Source organism: Typha latifolia, chromosome 3 (assembly GCF_019914945.1).
Source record: "Typha latifolia isolate L0001 chromosome 3, TyphaL0001v2, whole genome shotgun sequence".
NCBI lineage: Eukaryota > Viridiplantae > Streptophyta > Magnoliopsida > Poales > Typhaceae > Typha > Typha latifolia.
In genome coordinates this window covers 16,485,337-16,505,759 of record NC_133088.1, presented here as the reverse complement: position 1 = coordinate 16,505,759, position 20,423 = coordinate 16,485,337, and the positions used below count along the sequence as shown (strand labels likewise).

The following is a 20,423-nucleotide window of genomic DNA, read 5'->3' as shown; positions in this document are numbered from 1 at the left end:
CCATCTTGTTATCATCCTTCACCGTCCACATTATTCTAGCATTCTCTCAACCACACCATTTCGTCATTTGGGCCTTCGCCATGGCCCATGGATGCTTGATCGAAAGCCCAACCGCTCTCTCTATATATATAAAGCTCACGTCTTAGTTGGCTTCATCGTGCTAAAGTATAATAAGAGAGCAAATTAAGGGAGAGAAGGGAGAGCACTAAAATGGTGAAGCTTGCCTTTGGAAGTGTAGGCGATTCCTTCAGTGTTGGATCCATTAAGGCATACTTAGCTGAGTTCATTGCCACCCTCCTCTTTGTGTTTGCCGGCGTTGGTTCTGCTATTGCCTATGGTATGTAATATGGGTACTAATTAATTTGGTATGTATAATAACTACGTTTATAATATTCTTTTTAATGAATTAATTCGGTTGGTGTAGGGAAGTTAACGGCCGATGCGGCGCTGGACCCGGCCGGCCTGGTGGCGGTGGCCATCGCGCATGCATTCGCTCTCTTTGTCGGCGTCTCCATGGCCGCCAACATCTCCGGCGGCCACCTCAACCCTGCCGTTACCTTCGGCCTCGCCGTCGGCGGCCACATCACCATCCTCACCGGAATCTTCTACTGGGTCGCGCAGCTTCTCGGCTCCTCGGCCGCCTGCCTCCTCCTCAAATTTGTCACCGGTGGAAAGGTAAATATAATATCAAAACTACATATACTAGTTCTTGAATTTTTACAGAATCACTCATTTTTGGATTCTGTACGTATTACATACGGATTTGATTGGTCTATTATTATTTCAACGCAGGCAGTGCCGACGCACGGGGTGGCGGCGGGGATGAGTGAGATAGAGGGAGTGGTGATGGAGGTGGTGATCACCTTCGCTTTGGTGTACACGGTGTATGCAACGGCGGCGGACCCGAAGAAGGGGTCGTTAGGGACGATCGCGCCGATGGCGATCGGGTTCATCGTCGGGGCCAATATACTGGCGGCGGGACCGTTCAGCGGCGGCTCGATGAACCCCGCAAGGTCTTTTGGACCGGCGGTGGCCACCGGTGACTTCTCAGGCAATTGGGTCTACTGGGTCGGACCACTGATTGGTGGTGGGCTGGCTGGGCTCGTCTACGGGGATGTCTTCATTGGATCCTATCAGCCAGTTGCAGCCGGTCAGGAATATCCATAGAGTAGTTGAAGTGTTCAACGTTGTCTCTTGTCTAGTCTACAATGTTTGGATCGTAATAAATGTACATATTATGTGTACGTATGATGGGTCTTGTACTCTCGTGAGATGTACTTAATTGCAGTGTGATTGAAGGAATTATCATGTCATTAAGCCTTAAATTAATCTTTCGTTGTTTGTTTATCATGTTTATGGCAAAACTTGAGCACTCAATCCCTCTCAAATTAAGGTTGCAACGGTTTAATTTTTTTCATCCAAAACTAATAATATAAAGACTAAATTATTCTTACCGGACACCAATATTTTCTACTATAAACAATTTTTTTTTTCACATTCTCGTTTGTTGCAGTTTAAAGAAAGATCAAGTAGTGTTAAATGCTTAACTTTAAATTAAGCATGGGAGAGAATATTAAAATCGAACTAAATAATTAGAGGATAAACTATAATTTACCCTTATGTTTAGATAAGAAAAGTTGAGAGACTAATAGCAGACGACGACCATGTGCCCGTTTGCAAGAAGTTCCTAGAGTCGAGATTGCACACGAACGACCTAGAGTGCTTGGGACTGATGATCCCATGGGGCCAGGACTGAGCCAAGCCCTGCCCCGTTCTCGGAGGCGTCAATAACCGTACGTAACGGCCCCGAACTCGTTTCGTGGGAAGAGTCGCGCCTTTCCTCAAATAAAACTCACGTCTCTTTTTAAAGTTCGAACACGAAGCCAGTTGTTTATTGAAAGAAATCAATGGCTTCCAACGTCCGAGCCCACTTCCAGCTCTGGTTCTCTCCTCCTGCACTCCGCTCGTATGTCGCCGAGTTCATCTCCACCTTCCTCTTCGTCTTCGCTACCATCGGCTCCGCCATCTCCGCCCGTAAATAGTTGCCTACTTCTTTCTACTACGCTCTTTTCCTCTACGTTCTCTCTCTAATCCTTCTATTTGTAGGCATGCTTACCCCAGACATTACGTCTGACGCTTCGTCTCTAGTGGCGACTGCTCTTGCTCAGGGCTTCGCGCTGTTCGTCGCGGTGTACATTGCCGCGGATGCCTCCGGTGGCCACGTCAACCCCGCCGTCACCTTCGCCCTCGCCATCGGCAGCCACGTGAGTGTTCCCACAGCCATCTTCTATTGGGTGTCTCAGTTACTCGGCGCCACCGTCGCCTGCCTCATCCTCCGGGTGGCCTCCGCCGGCCAGGTCAGCACTCAGAAGCAAAATAAAGAGAAATATTTTGACTTTCTTTTTTTAATGCGCGTACTAAAACAAACGCCTCCCTGGTTCAGGCTATTCCGACGACGAGGATAGCAACGGAGATGACGGGGTTCGGAGGGGCAGTTTTGGAAAGCGTGACCACGTTCGCGCTGGTGTACACCGTCCACGTGGCGTGCGACCTCAGGGGAGGAGTAAAGAGGGGCCCGCTCACGTCAGCGGCCGTAGGGCCAATAGCAGTCGGGCTCGTGGCCGGCGCGTGCGTGCTCGCGACCGGTTCACTGACGGGGGCGTCGATGAACCCCGCCCGGTCCTTTGGACCGGCGATCATAAGCGGAGAGTTCAAGAACCACGGCGTGTACTGGGTTGGACCGCTGGTTGGTGCAGCACTGGCTGCGCTGGTACACCAGAATCTGGTGTATCCTTCTGTCTCCTCCTCGTCTGATCCCCCACGTGGCAATCTGGAAACTGCTACCGTTTGATTCGTTTTAGTGTTTTAATTTTGTAAACCAACGTAGTAATTAAAAGACGAGTAATTTTTCTTTTAATTTGTACTGGATCCAACTCCGAAGCCCGGCCCAAATAAGTTGCGCCGAATAGCTCTTTTTTGCAAACTTTTGTAAGGTAGATCAGGCCTAGAGCCTTACGCTAGCTTTCTTTTTCCACTTTGCAATTAATCCACGCGTCCCTTCCATCAATTCATTTCACTCGTGGGCGGCGTTTACAGCCTTTGGAGAAAAGGTGCAAAGTAGTTTTTTTTTTTTTTTTTAATTTAAATTTTATAAATAAGCCGTTCACTGAGTTAAAAGTTTATAAACCCGTTTAAATTTTAAAATATGCTAAATATGTAAAAGAAATATTTAGAAGAATCGAAGTGATGAAGATACTCAAGCCCTGTTCCTTGTCAGAGGTGGCTAATTTGGTCCCCCATTAAAGTTCTCACATGCTTCTCTAGTTACATTTTCTTTTCCAATCACTCAAATAACTTAGCAAAAAATAATTACAACAAGAGGCAAGAACTAATAAGACAGATCACTTCCTCCGCACGCAAAAGAAAAGATTGGAAAGCGATGCCATGCTTATCCTTTGAGCGCAGTGGATGGAAGGGCATCAGTAGTACCTCAACCATTACGCTTTGCAATCTGACCCACGGCAGAAAGGCTCACTAAAGAAAGGGATTAAAGCCTTTTGAATTTGTCTCTTGTTCTGCTTAGAAAAAAGAAAAAGAAAAAAGAAAAGAAGAAGAGAGAGGCGCCAGGCCGAGCTAGCCGCCGAACCAATCAATACTTCCTACTATAGATGACGATGACGATGATGATGCCCTTCTTTAGTGTATATAAATGATTAAAGCTCAGGTGCAAAGCTGGAGCGTGAGATTCCACTCTAAGTGTTAGGTTAGGGTTCATCCTTCTCTGCCTATTTTGCCTTTGCAATTATTGCTGATATGTAACACCAAGCAAACTCTAAACTTTCTTTACATAAGGTTGATAAAAAGATTCCCAAATAGTAGATATTTAGTGACATTTAAATGACAAAAAGAAGAAGAAGAAGAAGAAGAGAAGTAGCAATCACCAGTCATCACCACCGAATTCCTTCCCCCACTCTGCAATCACAAAGTTCCATTTCTAAAGCTAACAAATACAAGCGTCCAAATCCCACAAAAGCGACAAATCGTCGTGTATATATACATATATATACTCTATTCGTAAATTCATGAAATATAAGGTGCGAAATGGTAAAATTGAGATGGAATGATCCGACCCACATACTATCCAATGCCGACAAAACTGAACTCTCCCATGAAACAAAGGTGTAGGGAATCGCGCAACATTGCACGAGGCCACGCCGGCTAAACTGGGACTCTTGTCGCCGAGGTTTGCAACCTTCTCTCTCTCTCTCTCTCTCTCTCTCTAGACCCCCCAGATAAGAACCCAAATGCCACGGTAATAGGAAATAGTAGCAGAAACCAACGAAAGCAATATAAAAGGAGGAACAGGGGATTTGTCCACCGTATGTCCCCTCCTCGGCCCACCACTCCTTCCTTTCTCGTGCTCCGCGTGGCCTCCCTCCTTATAAGTATCCAAAACCGGGACCGACTGGAGTGCACACCAAGGTAGGAAGGCAATGGAGAAGGGGTTTTTCTTGGGCAGGAGGAGGAAGAGGAGAGATGCGTTGTTGAGTTTGGAGTTGAGAGGGGAAGAGGAGGAGGAGATGGGAAGGAATATGCAAGCGATACCGCCGCCGCAGACGCCGAAGGAGCCGATGGAGTTCTTGGCAAGGTCGTGGAGCGTGTCGGCGTCGGAGATATCGAAGGCTCTCTTGACCGGCAACAAGAAGAGGAATTTCGTCGTTGATCGGCTGCCGGATATGATGGCGATCCCGGAGACGCTGGCGTTCGCCGCTTCTGCTGCTCAGAGTCATCCTATGCGTGTAAGCTCCTGATCGAGCGCTAGAAGAGAGAAAAGGAGAAACTTTTTCTCTTTCAAGAGAAGCAAAACTTATAACGGGATTGTAATTACGAAGTCCTCTAATTTGCTCTTAATTTGTTTGATTTGGTCAGACATGTCGAACTAGGCATTCCATCATCTCCCACCACCAAACCATCGGAAGATGGTTCCACAACAAGGAGAGCAACCGGATCAAAGAGAAGGCACGTGCCGAGAAAGCTCATATACACGCTGCCGTATCCGTCGCCGGAGTAGCCGCAGCGGTTGCTGCCGTGGCGGCTGACACAAGCACAGATAGCCAGACCCCAAAAATGACCGCCGCCTTGGTATCTGCAACGGAACTGCTAGCATCTCACTGCATCGAGATTGCCGAGCTCGCCGGGGCCAGCCACGACCAGGTGGCATCCGCCGTCGAGTCTGCGGTCGACGTTAGAACTCCCGGCGATCTCATGACTCTCACAGCAGCAGCAGCCACAGGTTAGATCTCAAGAGCTAGTCATAGTTCCTGTTACTTAATCAATGAAACATTCTTAGTTAATTACTAACTAACTTCGATTATATTCCAGCTCTTAGAGGAGCCGCAGCAATGAAGCTTAGAGTGCAACGAGAAGCAAGGAGTAATGCAGCTGTTATTCCTTACGAAAAAGGCCCTTGTTGGAGCCCAGACATATGGTGTAAAGAAGGAGAGCTGCTTAAACGCACCAGAAAAGGTACTATTTTTACTTGGGAGTTCATCTACCAATCCATTGAAAACATCATCTATCAGGATGAAGATTTTAACTCTCTGTCCTCCCGTGATGCAGGAGTTCTACACTGGAAGCGTGTATCTGTTTTCATTAACAAAAAATCTCAGGTAGATAATTTTATCCATCACTTGTTAGATGATATATCTGAAGGTATTAGTGCTCAAATTTTACATTTTCAATGGATGTCAGGTTATGGTAAAACTCAAGAGCAAGCATATGGGAGGTGCACTTTCAAAGAAAAAAAAGAGTGAGTTTAAAACATCAATTTGGAACAATTATAAGTACACTAATTCCATGCTTTGGTATCTGATCGATGGGATTATGTGATGATCATCAGGTGTTGTTTATGGTGTATTTGATGAGCTTCCAGCATGGCCGGGGCATGAGAGAGAGATACCAGAGGAGAGATGCTACTTTGGCCTGAGAACAGCACAAGGAATATTAGAGTTTGAATGTGAGAATAGAATCAGTAAACAGAAGTGGGTGGATGGAGTGCAGAATTTGCTAAGACAAGTAGCAGGTGGAGCTGATCAAGTAGAGCACTCTATGGAATTGCTAAAACTCAGTTGATGTAGTGCATAATATTAACAGAACATATATTAAAAAAAGAAGAAGAAGCAAAGCCATCCTTGTGCTCAAATTTGCAAAGATTGTGAAACTTCTCCCATCTCTCAGGGAGATGGAGAAAATGATAACAAAGTCAAGAAGGATGTTGGGAAAAAAAAGAACCAATACATAATGTGGCATGTCACCAGCCTCTCAGAATACAGTCTTGTATGATTCAGATAGTAATTCATATAAAGTAATAATATGATTTTGTTTATTGCGCAAGACATTGCTTCATAATGTGCTCTGCTTTCAATCGACAAACAGCTTTGAAGCATCTCTATGAGACTTCCTGTATCACATGTGTCCACTGGCAATTAACGTTCTGAAACCCAGAAGATGTTTGACTCTGTAAAACATTTGAACAGGGGACCATTTTAACAGAGCACAGAGGTTTGTGCTTGTATGCGGAGAAGCACGTCTGATGTACATAACTCTCAATATTCTCAATTAGGTGCTATTAGACTTGCTTTTGAGTGCAGCGCATTTGCATGGAAAGAAGATGTAGCCATATGAGGTAATTTGTCTGTCAGGAATTGTCTCTCTCTCTCTCTCCCTCTCCAGATCACAGTTTAATTGCTGGAAAGTGAACTCGAGTGAATTATCTCACTTAAGTACTATCTTCTTTCAAGAAATAGAGTTATCATAGGTAAACAAGTCATTTTTAAAATTATTTTTTATAATTAAATATTAAAATTAGAGAAGTTTTTATTAGTACATGCTGCTAAGGACTCAGGTTGAGGAGATTCATGCAGTCTAGGCTTCAGAGGATCCGCTTCCGTGTTTTCGTGTATTAATATCCCAAAGTTCACGCATCGAGTATTACGGAACCCATGATATAGGACTTGCATATTAAAAAAATGGGATAATATATCTTCTCGTATCCTTGGCAAATGTGGGGAAGTGCAAAGTTTTACGCAAGAAGGACTCTGGAATTAATGGCCTTTGCTGGTTCATTGAACACGACTATCGCATTTTTCCGGGAAAGATACCACGTGCCACAAATGAGAAGTTCGCCAATAAGCAGTTCGATGCATGTGGATACTGCGTTGAGATGTGATGAAAAATGTACATTAACGTAATGTTATCTACTCATCGAGCTCCAACTTATTTTGATTGGGGATGTGAATCACCACTCACCAGGACGTTATCTACGCATTTAGAGTATGATTTCACCCATTCCAATATCATGGAAACCGAGAATATTCATTGTACGACCAATTGCATCAGGATCATGACATTTCTCCTCAAAGAGAAGTTTTGAAGAAAGAGAGAGAGAGAGAGAGAGAATCAGGCCATGACACATAAAACACCCCTTTTTCTGAGAGTTAAATTTACAATCACATGTGATGACCAAAATATGGGTATATGGCAAGTATTAGAAGATCAAATGCCCGAAACTAGAGAAGGCAATCAATTACATCTATTACCACGACAAAGCAGAGACTCAGATACATATTTGTATTACAATGACAAGATATAAAGGTTCCTGCAAAGAACCCTATACATCTCTATATTATATAACAAACCAAATGCGTCACCGCAATTCTGAAGCAAATATAACTCTTACATTGTCTCTTATAAAAAAAAAGGAGGGGGGGGGGGGAGGGGAGGGGGGGGCTTGCATGAACTAATCAAAATCTGCATTTCTCATCGGGCCCAAAGAAAACTGAGCAAATTGCTCTAACAAAACATTTCCTATTCTTATTGCTTTACCTTTCACATGATAGCATCCTCAGCAAGATAAAAGTCTTCAATTAACTGCTAAATTGAAAGTGGCATATAATAAATGTAGAGCCTTTTGCCAATTATCTCAACTGCGTAGTAGAACAGAGCAAACCAGAGGCATCAGCCCCGACAACTGCAAGATCACAAACAGCACAAAGCTGTCCTTCAGTGGCAGGTACAAAATGAGACCCACAATAAGGGCAGAACACATCTTTCTGGCCACGGTAGATTGGAACATAGGTTGCACCACAAACTACAAATGGATTCCTGTAATCATAATTCAACTGCTTGGCATCTTTTTTATCACCACAAGCCTGCAATACTTGCCTAGCCTTCTTTGCTTGGGCCTCATTTGGGCTCTTCTCCAGAAGCATCCTGGCAAAATTAGCTGCCGTACCATAGTTTCCTCCCTTAAAGCATACAGTCATAGCACTTGTGAGCACGAGTCGCATGTGAATCTTCTGAAGCTTACAATTAGTGAAGTAAGCTGCCAACTCTTGTTGCCGGACCGCATCATCTTTAGTTTCCTTTCTCTTAACTTCAATCTTCAAGCCAAGCACATATTCTCTAACTATCTCAATCAGCTCCTTCACTTCATCAACTTCCCTCCTAGAGTCCACTACAATAAGTGGGATAGTATGCAAGATATTAAGAAATTGCCTGAGAGCCTCCGGAAATTTTCCTTCCGTGGTGGCTCGATAAGCTGCCTTGAGCTTCTCATCCATCTGTGAGAATTTGAAAACAAGTGCTGGCGGGCTCCTCACATTAGGGCTCACTGACTCACTCCATCCCTTCTCAACAGCGACAGGTATCACAGGAGTCGTAGCAAAACCACGCAGATATGTGTGACTGCCCATGTAAAGATCCATAAACAATGGCTTCAATGGAGCAAAGTTCTTAATGGCCAATTGTCGGCTAAGCAGGCGCATGGCAGTGTCAAAGTTTCCAGCTGTGACCAACTCACCTGCAAGGGAGGATTTCTGAACCCAAATTTGGCTCACAGGCATGCCTGCTGTAGGGGCAACAAATAAAGTAGAACGAGCATTAGCTGCAGCCTTTGGAGTAACTACATCTGGTGGTAACTCCAAATCTTCAAGATCCCATCCTCCTCCTTCATCGTTCTCTCCATGAGATTGGCCTTCCTCATCTTCTGCTATGATGATATCACCATTCTGCAGCATACCCTCTGCATCAATAATATCCAGTTCCTCATCACCCCAGTCAGCACCACTAGTCTCTTCTTCTTCCTCATGTCCTACTCTCCCTAGATTATCCAATCCACCTTCAAAAATGCCCCGCATGACCCTCAATAATGGCCAATCACCACTGCACATAAGAGGTGCAGGGGGCATCAATAGTGAACGGGCTTTCCCATCAGGTAGAGAGGGGACATTATCTCCCAATTCAGCTGCAAGCCTATCAGCAACTTCCACAAGCCCATGAGTGGCAGCAGTTACATATGCAAGTGGCAAATGCCCAGTGCTTTCCAAGATCTTGACTCGTTCATGAATGTCACCTAGATACATGGCATTGTGGAACTGACCCATCACATCGTTCTTGATCTCAGCTATCCTAAGCATTTTGGACAGCTTATCCATGTTTCCAGTCACAAGGTAGAGAAAAGAAAGCCTATCAAAGTTCTTTGTTCGCTGGTAAGCATATTCAACAATGCTAGTGTTTCCTTGCCTAAGAGCCTCAACGCCTAATCTGTACCAGTGGTCTTTCTCATCTATCTCTTTTGCAGATGCAACGGCAATCTGGATGTTGCCACTCTCAAGAGCAAGGTTAAACCGAGTCCTCTCATCTTTGACAAAATGGAGAGCTACTTCAGGAAATCCTTTCTGCTGCAGATATGAAATGACAGCTTGCCCACATAGTTGTGAGTTCTTGATCATACTCATTACATGGTCATATCTTTTCTTCAGAAGGGCAAGCTTGAATATGTACTCTGAAGCATCAATTGAGATGACCCTATTCTTTCCATCACGATCCAAGCAATATATTTTACTCCCAGAAACCTTGGTTATGTAGATAGGAACATCAAGAGTTCTTATGATCCCGCTATCCCCATTTGGAAGGCAATACTTTATATGGTTCAAGGTTGTGTAAATGAAGACACCATTCTCATCCCAGGCACCACTTTTCACACGGATTGTCTCGTGCAGGGTGCAACAATGCACAAGCTTCTTATTAGCAATAACTATAGCATGTTTGCTCAGCAAGGCAACAGAATCCATGTCACTTGACCAGATTATGTATTTAACAGATGGCGCCTGAAGTTCACCAAGAATGATTCTTTGCTGAAGATCAAAAATGACCACTTTATCCTCTGCCTTGCACAACAAGTTGCCCGTCCCAGCATAAAAGATTGCATCAGTCGCAATAGGAAGAACATTTTTCTTCACTGTTTCATTCTTAAGACTCTTCACTAAAACCTGATTGCTGCTCTTGTCAAGAACTGCAAACCTATTTCGAGCAATAAAAACAGCTGAACCCCCAGTTCCCTTCTTGGCTTCCTGCATATAATCAGCCCTTCCAACAGATTCACTGGGAACAATATATAGTTCATATGAACCACCATCAGCATCAGAACAGATCAAGACAGCCTTCTCAGTGGGGCTATAAGACAATGTTCTTGGTCCTTGATTCAAGCTGGAAGAACCAGGCCTTCTTATTGGAACCACTTGATTATCTTTTTGAGATGAGAATTCATATGACCGCAAGAAACGATCTTTTACATAGTACAAAGTATCTCCACTAACAGAAAAGGCAGGGCGCTCTCTCTCCAACTTGAAAACTATCATGCCGCTATCATGACCAGCTGCAAGAAGGTTCATTTCTGGATGTGCAGTAAGGATCCAGAAACGGTCATGTTCACGACGAAAAGTCTGAATACCTGTTCGTTTTGTAGCATCCCAGACACGAATGCTTTTGTCCTCTGAGTTGGATACAATAATATCCTGTTTTGCATGGAATAGTACACAGGAAACATTATTCATGTGTCCCCTCAAAGTGTCCACTTCCCAAGCTTTTGTATCTGTATTGTAAGATAGATAGTAAGTTAGTAGTGCTTCTTTATCAGACAACTGACAGAATAAATTTTAATTGTCTCCTCAAAAGGGGCATTAGTTAGGTATATCAAGTCATTCATTCCTTTTTTCTATGTGTCATCCATAGAATTTCCTCCAAAATTCTTCAGAAAGAAGAACATAATAACTTAGAGGTCACTTCATTATCTTTATATTTCCAAAGGTAAATGTCATATTGTTAATATTTTTCACTAGGATCCTGATTTCTCGCAAATTCATAATCACTATGCTAAATCTGTGTGCTTTTCACTTTAGTTCTTACGCTCTAAAAGTTCTTTGCTAAGCTTTGCTGAATAATAACAACATTCATAGTTCACAAGCACATAATAGCACATCTGAACTCTGAAGACAGAGGAAAGCTTAGAAAAGGATTGTTGAGATATATAATTTACCATTCATGCGCCATATCTTAACTTGCCGATCATCTGCTCCAGAAACAATAAGAGGCAAGCTAGGATGAAAGGATGCCCAGTTGATTCCGCGATCATGACCTTCCAAGACATACTTCACGACAGCATCAACTCCTCCAAACAAATCTGTGTTCATCTGGGTTAGACGCAAAATATCATCGGCTGGTGACACCGTCTTCTTCCTCAATGCTCCGATGTCCCAGACACGCACCGTCTGATCCAAGGAAGCCGACACAACAAGGTCCTCCTTTGGATGGAAAGAAGCGCACATGACATAGTGGTTGTGCCCAGTCAGTACTGCAATGCAAGTACGTGACTGCCAGTTCCAGATCCTAATAGTCTGATCATCACTAGCACTGACAATCCAAGGGTACTCATCATGGAATTGGACAGTGCGAATATAATCAAGGTGCCCAAGAAGCGTAAACAGACAGCGATGGGTCTTATAATTCCAGACCTTGATCTTGTAGTCATCTCCTGCAAGAACGATGCTACAACTATTATAGTGACAAGTAGTGCATGTTCCAAGGCATTCGGGATCTAGTAACATAAAATGCACGTCGATCACCGGACCATACCTAAATCAGATCCCAACAACTACAATAAATAAGAGCACGCGACTGATACCAAATTCACGCGACTACCTAGATCTAAACATTGTAACTAGATTCAAGCTTATCATAGCGGCGCAGATCTGACCTACAAAGTCGAAACTAACTAAAACAGACCAAAGATGAGATTTTGGTGTAAAAGATGCGAAGAATCGGACGTATCACCTCCTGAGACGAAGAGGGGCTGCGACTTGTGGAAATGGACACCACGAACTGGGCCATCGTGCTCATCGAAGCGGTCAATGAGGGTGCCCATCCTGTAGTCCCACAGCTGGATCACGCCGCTGTGGAGACTGGCGAGGATCCATGGCCGCTTGCAGTGGAAGCTGAGTCCCTTAACCCGATTGCTCTTCGTCTCAAACTTGGTCAGCATCTCTTCCTAATCCCAATCCCAATCTTCCCCCCTTTTTCGCTTCCGACCTCCTCAAATCACTGGATCTCGCCAAACCCAAGCTACTGAAGAATTCTGCAAGATCGATACCAATAGAAGAGAAAGATTAGGGGTTAGGGCACGGATCAGCGATGGAGAGGAAGGGTGCTGACCTCGCAAGCTAAGATCCGGATCTGTGACACGAGAGTGAGTATCAGATCTCGGTAGTCCCAGAGAGAGAGAGAGAGAGAGAGAGAGAAGGGAGATTGTGATGGTGAACCAAAAAGGATTATTCCTTTATTATCTTTTCATCTCTCCTGCGTCTTAAGCAACATATGTTTAGAGTCTTTAGACTGAGAGAATAGGAAGAGCGAAGTGAATAGAAAATTAAGTTTATTCCATTTGGTAGAATAAGAGGAAATAATATATTTATTATTATACTATTTATGCAATATTTTAATTATTAAAATAAACTAATACAATTATAATGTCTATAAAATAAATAAGAATAATATGATTTAATAATTTGTTGTAAGAACTTATTTAGTTGACAAATTTTTATTAGATCTCAAAAGTATCGATTTAAATATATCATCTCCGTTTATTGTAGGGGAAAATAGTAGGTTTTGGTATTTTTAGGTATCAAGATTAGTACACTTGATCACAAATTAATTTAATACAATCATCTGTTGATTTGAATTTTTTAACTTTATTAATGGAATTCGAAAATATTAAATAAGTAGGATAATATAAGGGGCATATTTGAAATATAAAAATAATATTTTTTTTCATTTCACCTTGTTTGGAGAGCAATAAAAAAGAGAAGTGAAAATTACATATAAATATTCTTTTCTTGCACAATATTAGTAAAGTATCACATAATTTTTAAACCATTTTAAATAATTATACAAGAATAAATAAGTTTATTAATCTAATTTAATTGTGATTGTGATTAGTTAAATTTCAATTAATGAAATAATTTTTGAAGGAGTATAAAGATTCAATGACAATTATGATAAGTTGAAAATTATAGTCCTAATTATGAAACAAATATTAACCTAATATATAGTAACGTAAATACTAACGTATATAATGTTCTTTTATCATTATCGTTATAGTATGGATTGCGGCATCGAATCGGATCGGGCTAGAAAATGGGAGACCCGTTATCTCCCTCTGGCCCTGTAAACAATCGGGCCGGGCAAAGTTAGATTGGGCTGTTGAAAGGAATATTTACGTATATGATTTTTTACATAATAGCCCTGAAATATTTTAAAATATGATAATTATCACTACATTCTTCAAAATATCGTTATAGCCACTAAAATTATTATATTCTTTTTAAAATATCATTTTGTCTATTAAATCTAACTAATCGAAGTAACAACAGAATTTAGATTAAAAATCACATGTTTTTCCCATCTATAAATTATATAAAATGATTCAAAATTTGGTTAACATTATGTGGTATCGAAGCATGGAGAATCTTAAACCCATCACTACGTGTCGAGCCCCCATGAGGTGAATTTTAATGGAATAAATTTAAATAGTTTGCATTGTGTGCACTTGCATTGGCTATTCAACTTATATATAAAAAAGTATTAGTCTCTGTGTTTAAACTCACACCTATGCTATGATTAGTTCTACGAAATTATTAGGTGCATCAAAAGAAAATATCAAGAATATTGTTCACCATCTCGGTGTAGCTGGGAAGAATCTAGTGCAACATTATTAGGTGGCAACCTGCAGGATGGATTCATCTAAAAAGGTATGCTGCCCATGTCTTGGCTTGAGAGCACCAGAACTTTATGTAAGCAATTATAGGTTCACTTCTTTTCCTTGGTTCTTTTTTCTCACTCGTGCAGGAGAGCATCAAAGTATCGACATTGGCCATTGACACTATTTTTCAGAATCCAAAGGTATGGCCATGGCCATGGCCTCCTATGCTTTTGCTCATGTGCCCTCCTTTTAGGTCTTTTTTTTGGGGGTATTAAATCCTCCCGGAGAAGCTACCAGATGTAAGTGAAATGGTTTGTTTCTTTTGATGATATGCCACTTAATTTTGAGGCTTCTATTGTATGGCTTCTTTTGGGCTCCTAATTGTGTGGATGGGAGCCAATCTTGCTTTGGCTCGCATTTTTAATCTTATCCTTGTAGTTGGAACTCGGAAAAAACTAGCACAGAGAATTTTGTTGGTCAAACTAGGCAGATTGAGCCATAGATCTTAATAAAGATCTGATCATTGATTTAGTACACTGTGGTTGGATTCTAACCAAATCCAAAACTTTTCTTTCACTTGACTTGGATAGCTTGTATTGTTTTCTAGAATTAGTCAACAACTACAAACATAATATGACGTTAATTACGTGTTCTGTTGTGCTTCTGGTTATCTATTTGTGATCTATCCGGCTTATTTATCCGAAGTAAACTGGGTAAATTAATTTTGGCCCCACTATCGGAATAATTTATCCGCGGATAAGAGAGGAAGATAGCTACTAGCTAGGATAAAAGTGAGGGAATAAAATTAAGGTAGCAAGGAAATGGGAATAGCGAGGAATAAAAGGTGGCATGGAAACGTCCACGTAAGAAGAGGAGAGATCGATCACATCTCTTCCTTCCCTCTCATTGGTCTCCACATCATTGTCTTCTCCAAAGAAGTATCACTTCGCACGCATCCATTTAAACTCCTACCGTCCTCCCAATTCTTCACCACTACCACACATAGCCAAGTGATCATCTTCTCCGCCCACGTACATGACGGCCGCCATGTCCTCGCATGACGTATGCGACACCTGCGGCGGGGCTAAGGGGGGAGCCACGTGCCGCCACCGCACCGATCTCAACCGGGCGGTGTTTCAGATGTTTACCGGACCGAGCCAGGAGGCCGATGGAATCCAGGAGTTCCAGTTCTTTGGGCAGGATGACACTGTGGCGTGGCTCTTCCATGAACCGAGGGGGAGAAAGGCGATCGTGCCGGAGTTTAACTACGTCGATGGCCTCCGTGAATCCTGCCGATCGCCGCATGGCTTAGTCACGGCTTTGGCGGAAGGTCCGGCGGCTACCAACTCCACCGCCGTGAGTGGTTCCATCCTCTTGAGAATTTTAGTAGTTTTTCCAGATATTCCTTTTAAAATATGAAGTAAGCTAAGATGTAGTTATTTTCAAGCTTATGTGATCATGATGGAAGCATCACGTAGTTCTATAATTATAATGGACCTAGTCTCCTTAATTTTTGTCAGCTCTAGAACACGTAGTCTTTCATTAATGAGTCAAAAGAGTTCTTTTGATACATTGCTAAAAGTGAACTTATTATTCGGAGTCCTTTTGTGAGATTTTAATTATTTCATATGAAATAAAGATGAGTGTTAGAGTAGAACGATGCTTAATGTTTTAAAACTGATAGATATATCAAATGCATGCGAAAGTTTAGATCCTGTATCATAGAACATTATATTGATGCTTGCTGAATTATTGTTATTGTTTCATTTCTTTCGCGTAAGTCATTTTGCGATGGCACGTTCATCGACACGGCAAGCGGGAGCCCTACGGAGGCCGGCGATGCTGCGGCGGCTTCGAGTCTCGGACACACCTCCTTGGAGAGGGAAGCCAAGGTCACGAGGTACAAGGAGAAGAGAAAGAAGAGAAGGTACGAGAAGCAAATCAGATACGCGTCGAGGAAAGCGTACGCCGAGATGAGGCCAAGGATCAAAGGGCGCTTCGCGAAGACGCAAGAGACGAACAAGACGCCACCGGAGCACCGTCCTTATGGCTCGGAGAGTCTTAATCTTGGATGGTTCCGTTCTTAGTGGGCATGGCATGCAGCAAACTATAGTCGAAATACTATTGGAGTGAGGCATTAGCTAACTGTATGTTTGGTGTACGTAAACAAGTGCGATTGCTTTTATGGAAATAAGATGTCACTCGTACGAGCTGCGTACGTATATATGTATACATATATGTTAGAGAGCCGGATAGATTCATTGTTGGTAGTATGGTGCATTTCGTCAAACACTTGTTGAGCAACTGGAGGCTAGCATTTGGTTTTCATTTGTTATCGAATGTATGTTAAGTTGATGGCAAATGATGACTCTGGTAATGCACCACATTCTATTCGGAAGAGGTTGCATTCGAGCTCTCTGATTGGATCGATAACAAACCTAAAATATATATCTGGGCCGAGCCCAGTATTCATCAGGATTTTGGCCCACCAGATGAAAAGAACCCACGGCTAAAACCCTACTTGCGCACTTAAAGCGCCAAAAGAACGGTTCTGATCGCCCGCACGAAAGCCAACGGTCGAGATTCACTAAATCCAACCCCTCTCTCGCTTATAACTTACTTTCGCCCCGACCAAACCCTAACCTTGGCGGCGAGCTTCTCCGCAAGCATGGGTGAGCTCTCGATTCCTAATCCTTCTATTCTTTCGTAGAACTCGAGTAAACTGTGCCGGCTTCGGCCCGTTTTCTTTGGTGGATTCTTTTAGGGGCATACAAGTACGTGTCGGAGCTATGGAGGAAGAAGCAATCGGATGTGATGCGGTTTCTCCAGAGGGTGAGATGCTGGGAGTATCGTCAGCACCCTTCCATCGTCCGCGTCACGAGGCCGACGCGTCCCGACAAGGCTCGACGCCTTGGGTACAAGGCCAAGCAGGTATACAAAGTTTCGCATTACAGGATGTTTCGATGTTGCTCAGCTTAGCGATTTCTTGTCTTGTAGTAAATATTTGATAGGTGATGGATAATCAGATGTTGCATTGAATTCTCTTGAGGATGTATGATATTTGTCATTATGATCATCGCTATCATATTTATTTTGTTTCGTAAGCACAATCTGAACTTGTTCAAAGCTTGTAAAAGTTTTAAATTTACATACTCTTGAATATATACTTACATTGGATTAACAAATTTGGTCATCTGGCACGGTTTTCTTCAACTTGTATTTTGTTTGTTGAATCCCTTGGACTGTCAATTGTGACCGAGAGAAATTTTTATGTCTGTTGTGGTTCTTCATCAATGTGGAATTAGGATGAGTTGCTGCGCATGCTTTTCTTTTCACCGGCAGTGTAGCTTTCAGTTGTTGCTTATTCTTTTTGGTAATGATTTTTTTTAACATCCATACATTATGTCACCAGTTACCTCAACTGCCAGTTAAGGTACCCGATAAATGTTTTATGGGAGGTGTGCTAGAATGTTTTTGTCCACACGCTGCATCTTTGGACCCTTAAATGGATTCTCTGCCATGACTTTCAGGGTTATGTTGTTTATCGTGTCCGAGTTAGGCGTGGTGGCAGGAAGAGACCAGTCCCTAAAGGTATTGTATATGGTAAGCCAAAGAATCAGGGTATCACACAGCTAAAGTTCCAAAGGAACAAGAGGTCAGTTGCTGAGGAGAGAGCTGGGCGGAAACTGGGTGGTCTGAAAGTGCTCAACTCATATTGGCTCAATGAGGTTAGGATACTTCCTTGATCTACACATTTCTTTTCTTTTCTTTTTGTTTTGAATCAATTCCATCTTGAAAGATCTCAAAGTTTGTCTAAATGTAATATAAAGTTCTTAAAACTGATACCGACAAATTGGTTTAAATACAACCCAAAATTGCTAACAAATGTTGGAGAACATATGATCAAATGTAGGCTAAATGAATTCAGCAATACAATGAACAGAAGTAGTAAATGATCATAAAACCTTCTATTAAAATATAAGCAAGATTAAATCTAGTTTAACTTAAAACTCAACAAACCAACAAATCTAAAATTTGTAACTAAAAAATATGGCTAAAGAGAAAAATGGATTGACCATTAGACTTGGATCAATCAAGAGCTGCCTAAAAATAGGTCTAGGTTTAAAGGACTTATAGATGGTCGTAGGATTTAAGACCAAAATAAGATATAAAGAATAGTAGAATATTGTTGGATCTCACTTACTGTGAAGGATAGTGTTTAGCCTTAAGTCTTGCCTTCAACTTCCAACTCTGGGCAACTCTGGGCAACTTATAGATGGTTGTAGGATGGTGTTCTATTGCTGAAAATCCCTTAGGAGCAAATACATGAAATTGGAGCAGAGTGATAAGGTAGATTAACAAGAAACCCATTAGGATTATGAGAGTTTTATAGAGAGATGATAAATGGGGGAAACCCACAAGGAATATAGGAGAGTAGAGTAGACTGAAGAATAGATGAGAGATTTATGTGGAGAAGAAAGTGTTTGATGGCCTTCCAATTGATCCCCCTCTAAAGGTTGCATGGGGTTTATAAAGAGGAGAGGAAGATTGAAGGTCTTATTTGGGAGGATCAAAGGTTGAAAAATTTAGGAGTTATATTGGAAAGTCCAAATGTTGAGAAGTTAAGGAGTTATGTTGGAAAGTCTAAAGATTGAAAAAAATTTGAGAATTTTCTTGAGGATTCCTGAAAAGTGGAAGTAGCTCACTAAGCTAACCTAGTCTAATAACTGATCCCAATGGTCAAGTAAAATAGTTTGAACATCCCTGCACATTAGACTAATATTATAATTGTTCAAATATAGTAAATAATCTAATTAGAAAATAATGTCACATCGGTAGGGGTGATAACGAATCAGATATAAATTGGATATTGGTGAACCCACATCCGAATTTATACTTTTGCTTCGAATACAGATATTTGATGGATGCAAAATGTAAAACCATATGTGGATGAAACAAATACAGATATTTAATGAGATATTAAACAGATGTGGATATGAACCGGATCTTAAACAAATTTGAATACAAATCAAATGTTAAATGAATTTCGATTCAAATTGAATGCTCAGTGAGACCTTAAACAAATAAAAATACAAATAAATGGTGATTTATGTAGATTTGAAATATAAATGAATTTAAATATATCTGAAAATTTTGAGGATTGTTATAGAAGATGAAAAAGCAAAAATAATTTATAAGTAAATCCGATTAGGAGAGCTAGAAAGTTCAAAAATCTGTTAAATATTAATAAATTCAAGTTACATGTTTGTGGATAAATAGATATCCAAATTTGAATTCATATCTGAATTTATATCCGAATTCAAATTTGGGTCAGATGAGAATTTTGCAATCTATATCTTACATTGATCCAGATATTATCCGAACCATTTTCACCCTAGTCTATGGTCATGTTGACCTCATGTTGGTTGTGCAGTAGCTAATAGGCATAGAGGAACAATCCGGTGCACCCCCTATGTAATTACTTATCTTTGTTTGAAGACTTTGTTTATCATCTATATGTTGTGTTGCAGTTCTCATGCATTAAAGCATCTCTCGATTTTTTTTCTTTTACTGCAGGATTCAACTTACAAATACTATGAGGTTATCCTTGTTGATGCTGCTCACAACGCAATTCGTAATGACCCAAGGATTAACTGGATCTGCAAGGGTGTTCACAAACACCGTGAGCTTCGAGGACTTACCTCAGCTGGTAAGAAGTACCGTGGTCTGCGAGGCAAGGGTCACAGGCATCACAAGTCGAGACCATCTCGCAGAGCAACTTGGAAGAGGAACCAGACACTGTCCCTTCGTCGTTACCGATAATTCCTGTCCTGAAATTTTGTGATCTTTTGTTTGGAACATCTGTTTAAACTTTGAAAGTCACCCCGTTCCTGTAGTTCAATGAACTATTATGACTTACATAAGTGAAGGACTTGCTACTTCTCTATCTAAATTAGATGGTGCTTTCAGTTGTTTCTTGAGTTGCGTCACTGTAATTCGTGCTTAATAGTTGATATTTACTTTTGTTTTTGACCAGTCGTACCTATCCAAATCTCTTCAATTTCCCATTTTGGCTGGTCCATTTGTTTTCCTCTCTAATGCTGGTATTGCTGATTGCTGGGTCTGATTGTTCATGAAAAAGTTACTAATAGCATCCAAAGTTAATAATTGCTTAGATTTGTTTTCCTTTTTCCTCGAGCCTCTTTATGGATGTCTCTTATTATAAGTTCAAGCTTTTGCCGTGCAAGTTATTGTTTGATGTGCTTTTCTGCTCCTAACACCTTCTGAAATTTGAATAACTTGTTTGTTTTGTTGCCTGGTAAGTGGC

At 41.5% G+C, this 20,423-nt stretch overlaps 6 protein-coding genes across 6 annotated transcripts; 5 read left to right on the top strand and 1 right to left on the bottom strand.

The window, feature by feature from the left end:
• The first annotated feature begins 154 nt into the window (after positions 1-154).
• LOC140784444 (probable aquaporin TIP2-1) lies at positions 155-1,325 on the top strand. Its single transcript, XM_073131862.1, has 3 exons — positions 155-337; positions 425-675; positions 793-1,325. Exons 1-3 carry the CDS (start codon positions 211-213, stop codon positions 1,165-1,167), a joined length of 753 nt encoding a protein of 250 aa, XP_072987963.1. The 5' UTR covers positions 155-210; the 3' UTR covers positions 1,168-1,325.
• Positions 1,326-1,895: 570 nt separating this feature from the next.
• Positions 1,896-2,917, top strand: LOC140784883 (probable aquaporin TIP5-1). The gene is made up of 3 exons (XM_073132483.1): positions 1,896-2,034; positions 2,107-2,357; positions 2,444-2,917. The coding sequence occupies exons 1-3, from the start codon at positions 1,908-1,910 to the stop codon at positions 2,849-2,851; spliced, it is 786 nt and encodes a 261-aa protein (XP_072988584.1). The 5' UTR covers positions 1,896-1,907; the 3' UTR covers positions 2,852-2,917.
• A 1,264-nt stretch (positions 2,918-4,181) lies between these two features.
• On the top strand, positions 4,182-6,393 carry LOC140783819 (VAN3-binding protein). Its single transcript, XM_073130889.1, has 6 exons — positions 4,182-4,799; positions 4,930-5,293; positions 5,383-5,526; positions 5,620-5,669; positions 5,752-5,809; positions 5,900-6,393. The coding sequence occupies exons 1-6, from the start codon at positions 4,494-4,496 to the stop codon at positions 6,130-6,132; spliced, it is 1,155 nt and encodes a 384-aa protein (XP_072986990.1). The 5' UTR covers positions 4,182-4,493; the 3' UTR covers positions 6,133-6,393.
• Positions 6,394-7,569: 1,176 nt separating this feature from the next.
• On the bottom strand, positions 7,570-12,687 carry LOC140784280 (coatomer subunit alpha-3-like). Its single transcript, XM_073131574.1, has 4 exons — positions 12,550-12,687; positions 12,172-12,472; positions 11,378-11,872; positions 7,570-10,933 (listed from the first exon to the last, which is right to left on the bottom strand). The coding sequence occupies exons 2-4, from the start codon at positions 12,377-12,379 to the stop codon at positions 7,977-7,979; spliced, it is 3,660 nt and encodes a 1,219-aa protein (XP_072987675.1). The 5' UTR covers positions 12,380-12,472; positions 12,550-12,687; the 3' UTR covers positions 7,570-7,976.
• Positions 12,688-14,977: 2,290 nt separating this feature from the next.
• On the top strand, positions 14,978-16,368 carry LOC140783653 (transcription factor GHD7-like). The gene is made up of 2 exons (XM_073130601.1): positions 14,978-15,451; positions 15,877-16,368. The coding sequence occupies exons 1-2, from the start codon at positions 15,131-15,133 to the stop codon at positions 16,180-16,182; spliced, it is 627 nt and encodes a 208-aa protein (XP_072986702.1). The 5' UTR covers positions 14,978-15,130; the 3' UTR covers positions 16,183-16,368.
• A 308-nt stretch (positions 16,369-16,676) lies between these two features.
• Positions 16,677-20,048, top strand: LOC140783654 (large ribosomal subunit protein eL15z). The gene is made up of 4 exons (XM_073130603.1): positions 16,677-16,767; positions 16,860-17,026; positions 17,626-17,823; positions 19,673-20,048. Exons 1-4 carry the CDS (start codon positions 16,764-16,766, stop codon positions 19,916-19,918), a joined length of 615 nt encoding a protein of 204 aa, XP_072986704.1. The 5' UTR covers positions 16,677-16,763; the 3' UTR covers positions 19,919-20,048.
• The last annotated feature ends 375 nt before the right edge of the window (positions 20,049-20,423 follow it).

Coding starts and splice junctions, on each gene's coding strand:
- LOC140784883 (XM_073132483.1), top strand. CDS start 1,908: ATGGCTTCCAACGTCCGAGCCCACTTCCAGCTCTGGTTCTCTCCTCCT. Junction 2,035..2,106: donor CGGCTCCGCCATCTCCGCCC/GTAAATAGTTGC, acceptor TTCTATTTGTAG/GCATGCTTACCCCAGACATT. Junction 2,358..2,443: donor GGGTGGCCTCCGCCGGCCAG/GTCAGCACTCAG, acceptor TCCCTGGTTCAG/GCTATTCCGACGACGAGGAT.
- LOC140783654 (XM_073130603.1), top strand. Junction 17,027..17,625: donor TTGGGTACAAGGCCAAGCAG/GTATACAAAGTT, acceptor CATGACTTTCAG/GGTTATGTTGTTTATCGTGT. Junction 17,824..19,672: donor ACTCATATTGGCTCAATGAG/GTTAGGATACTT, acceptor CTTTTACTGCAG/GATTCAACTTACAAATACTA.
- LOC140784280 (XM_073131574.1), bottom strand. CDS start 12,379: ATGCTGACCAAGTTTGAGACGAAGAGCAATCGGGTTAAGGGACTCAGC. Junction 11,873..12,171: donor GCCCCTCTTCGTCTCAGGAG/GTGATACGTCCG, acceptor TCGTTCTTGCAG/GAGATGACTACAAGATCAAG. Junction 10,934..11,377: donor TAAGATATGGCGCATGAATG/GTAAATTATATA, acceptor CTTACAATACAG/ATACAAAAGCTTGGGAAGTG.
- LOC140783819 (XM_073130889.1), top strand. CDS start 4,494: ATGGAGAAGGGGTTTTTCTTGGGCAGGAGGAGGAAGAGGAGAGATGCG. Junction 5,527..5,619: donor GCTTAAACGCACCAGAAAAG/GTACTATTTTTA, acceptor CCCGTGATGCAG/GAGTTCTACACTGGAAGCGT. Junction 5,810..5,899: donor ACTTTCAAAGAAAAAAAAGA/GTGAGTTTAAAA, acceptor GATGATCATCAG/GTGTTGTTTATGGTGTATTT.
- LOC140783653 (XM_073130601.1), top strand. CDS start 15,131: ATGACGGCCGCCATGTCCTCGCATGACGTATGCGACACCTGCGGCGGG. Junction 15,452..15,876: donor CGGCTACCAACTCCACCGCC/GTGAGTGGTTCC, acceptor CTTTCGCGTAAG/TCATTTTGCGATGGCACGTT.
- LOC140784444 (XM_073131862.1), top strand. CDS start 211: ATGGTGAAGCTTGCCTTTGGAAGTGTAGGCGATTCCTTCAGTGTTGGA. Junction 338..424: donor TGGTTCTGCTATTGCCTATG/GTATGTAATATG, acceptor CGGTTGGTGTAG/GGAAGTTAACGGCCGATGCG. Junction 676..792: donor AATTTGTCACCGGTGGAAAG/GTAAATATAATA, acceptor ATTTCAACGCAG/GCAGTGCCGACGCACGGGGT.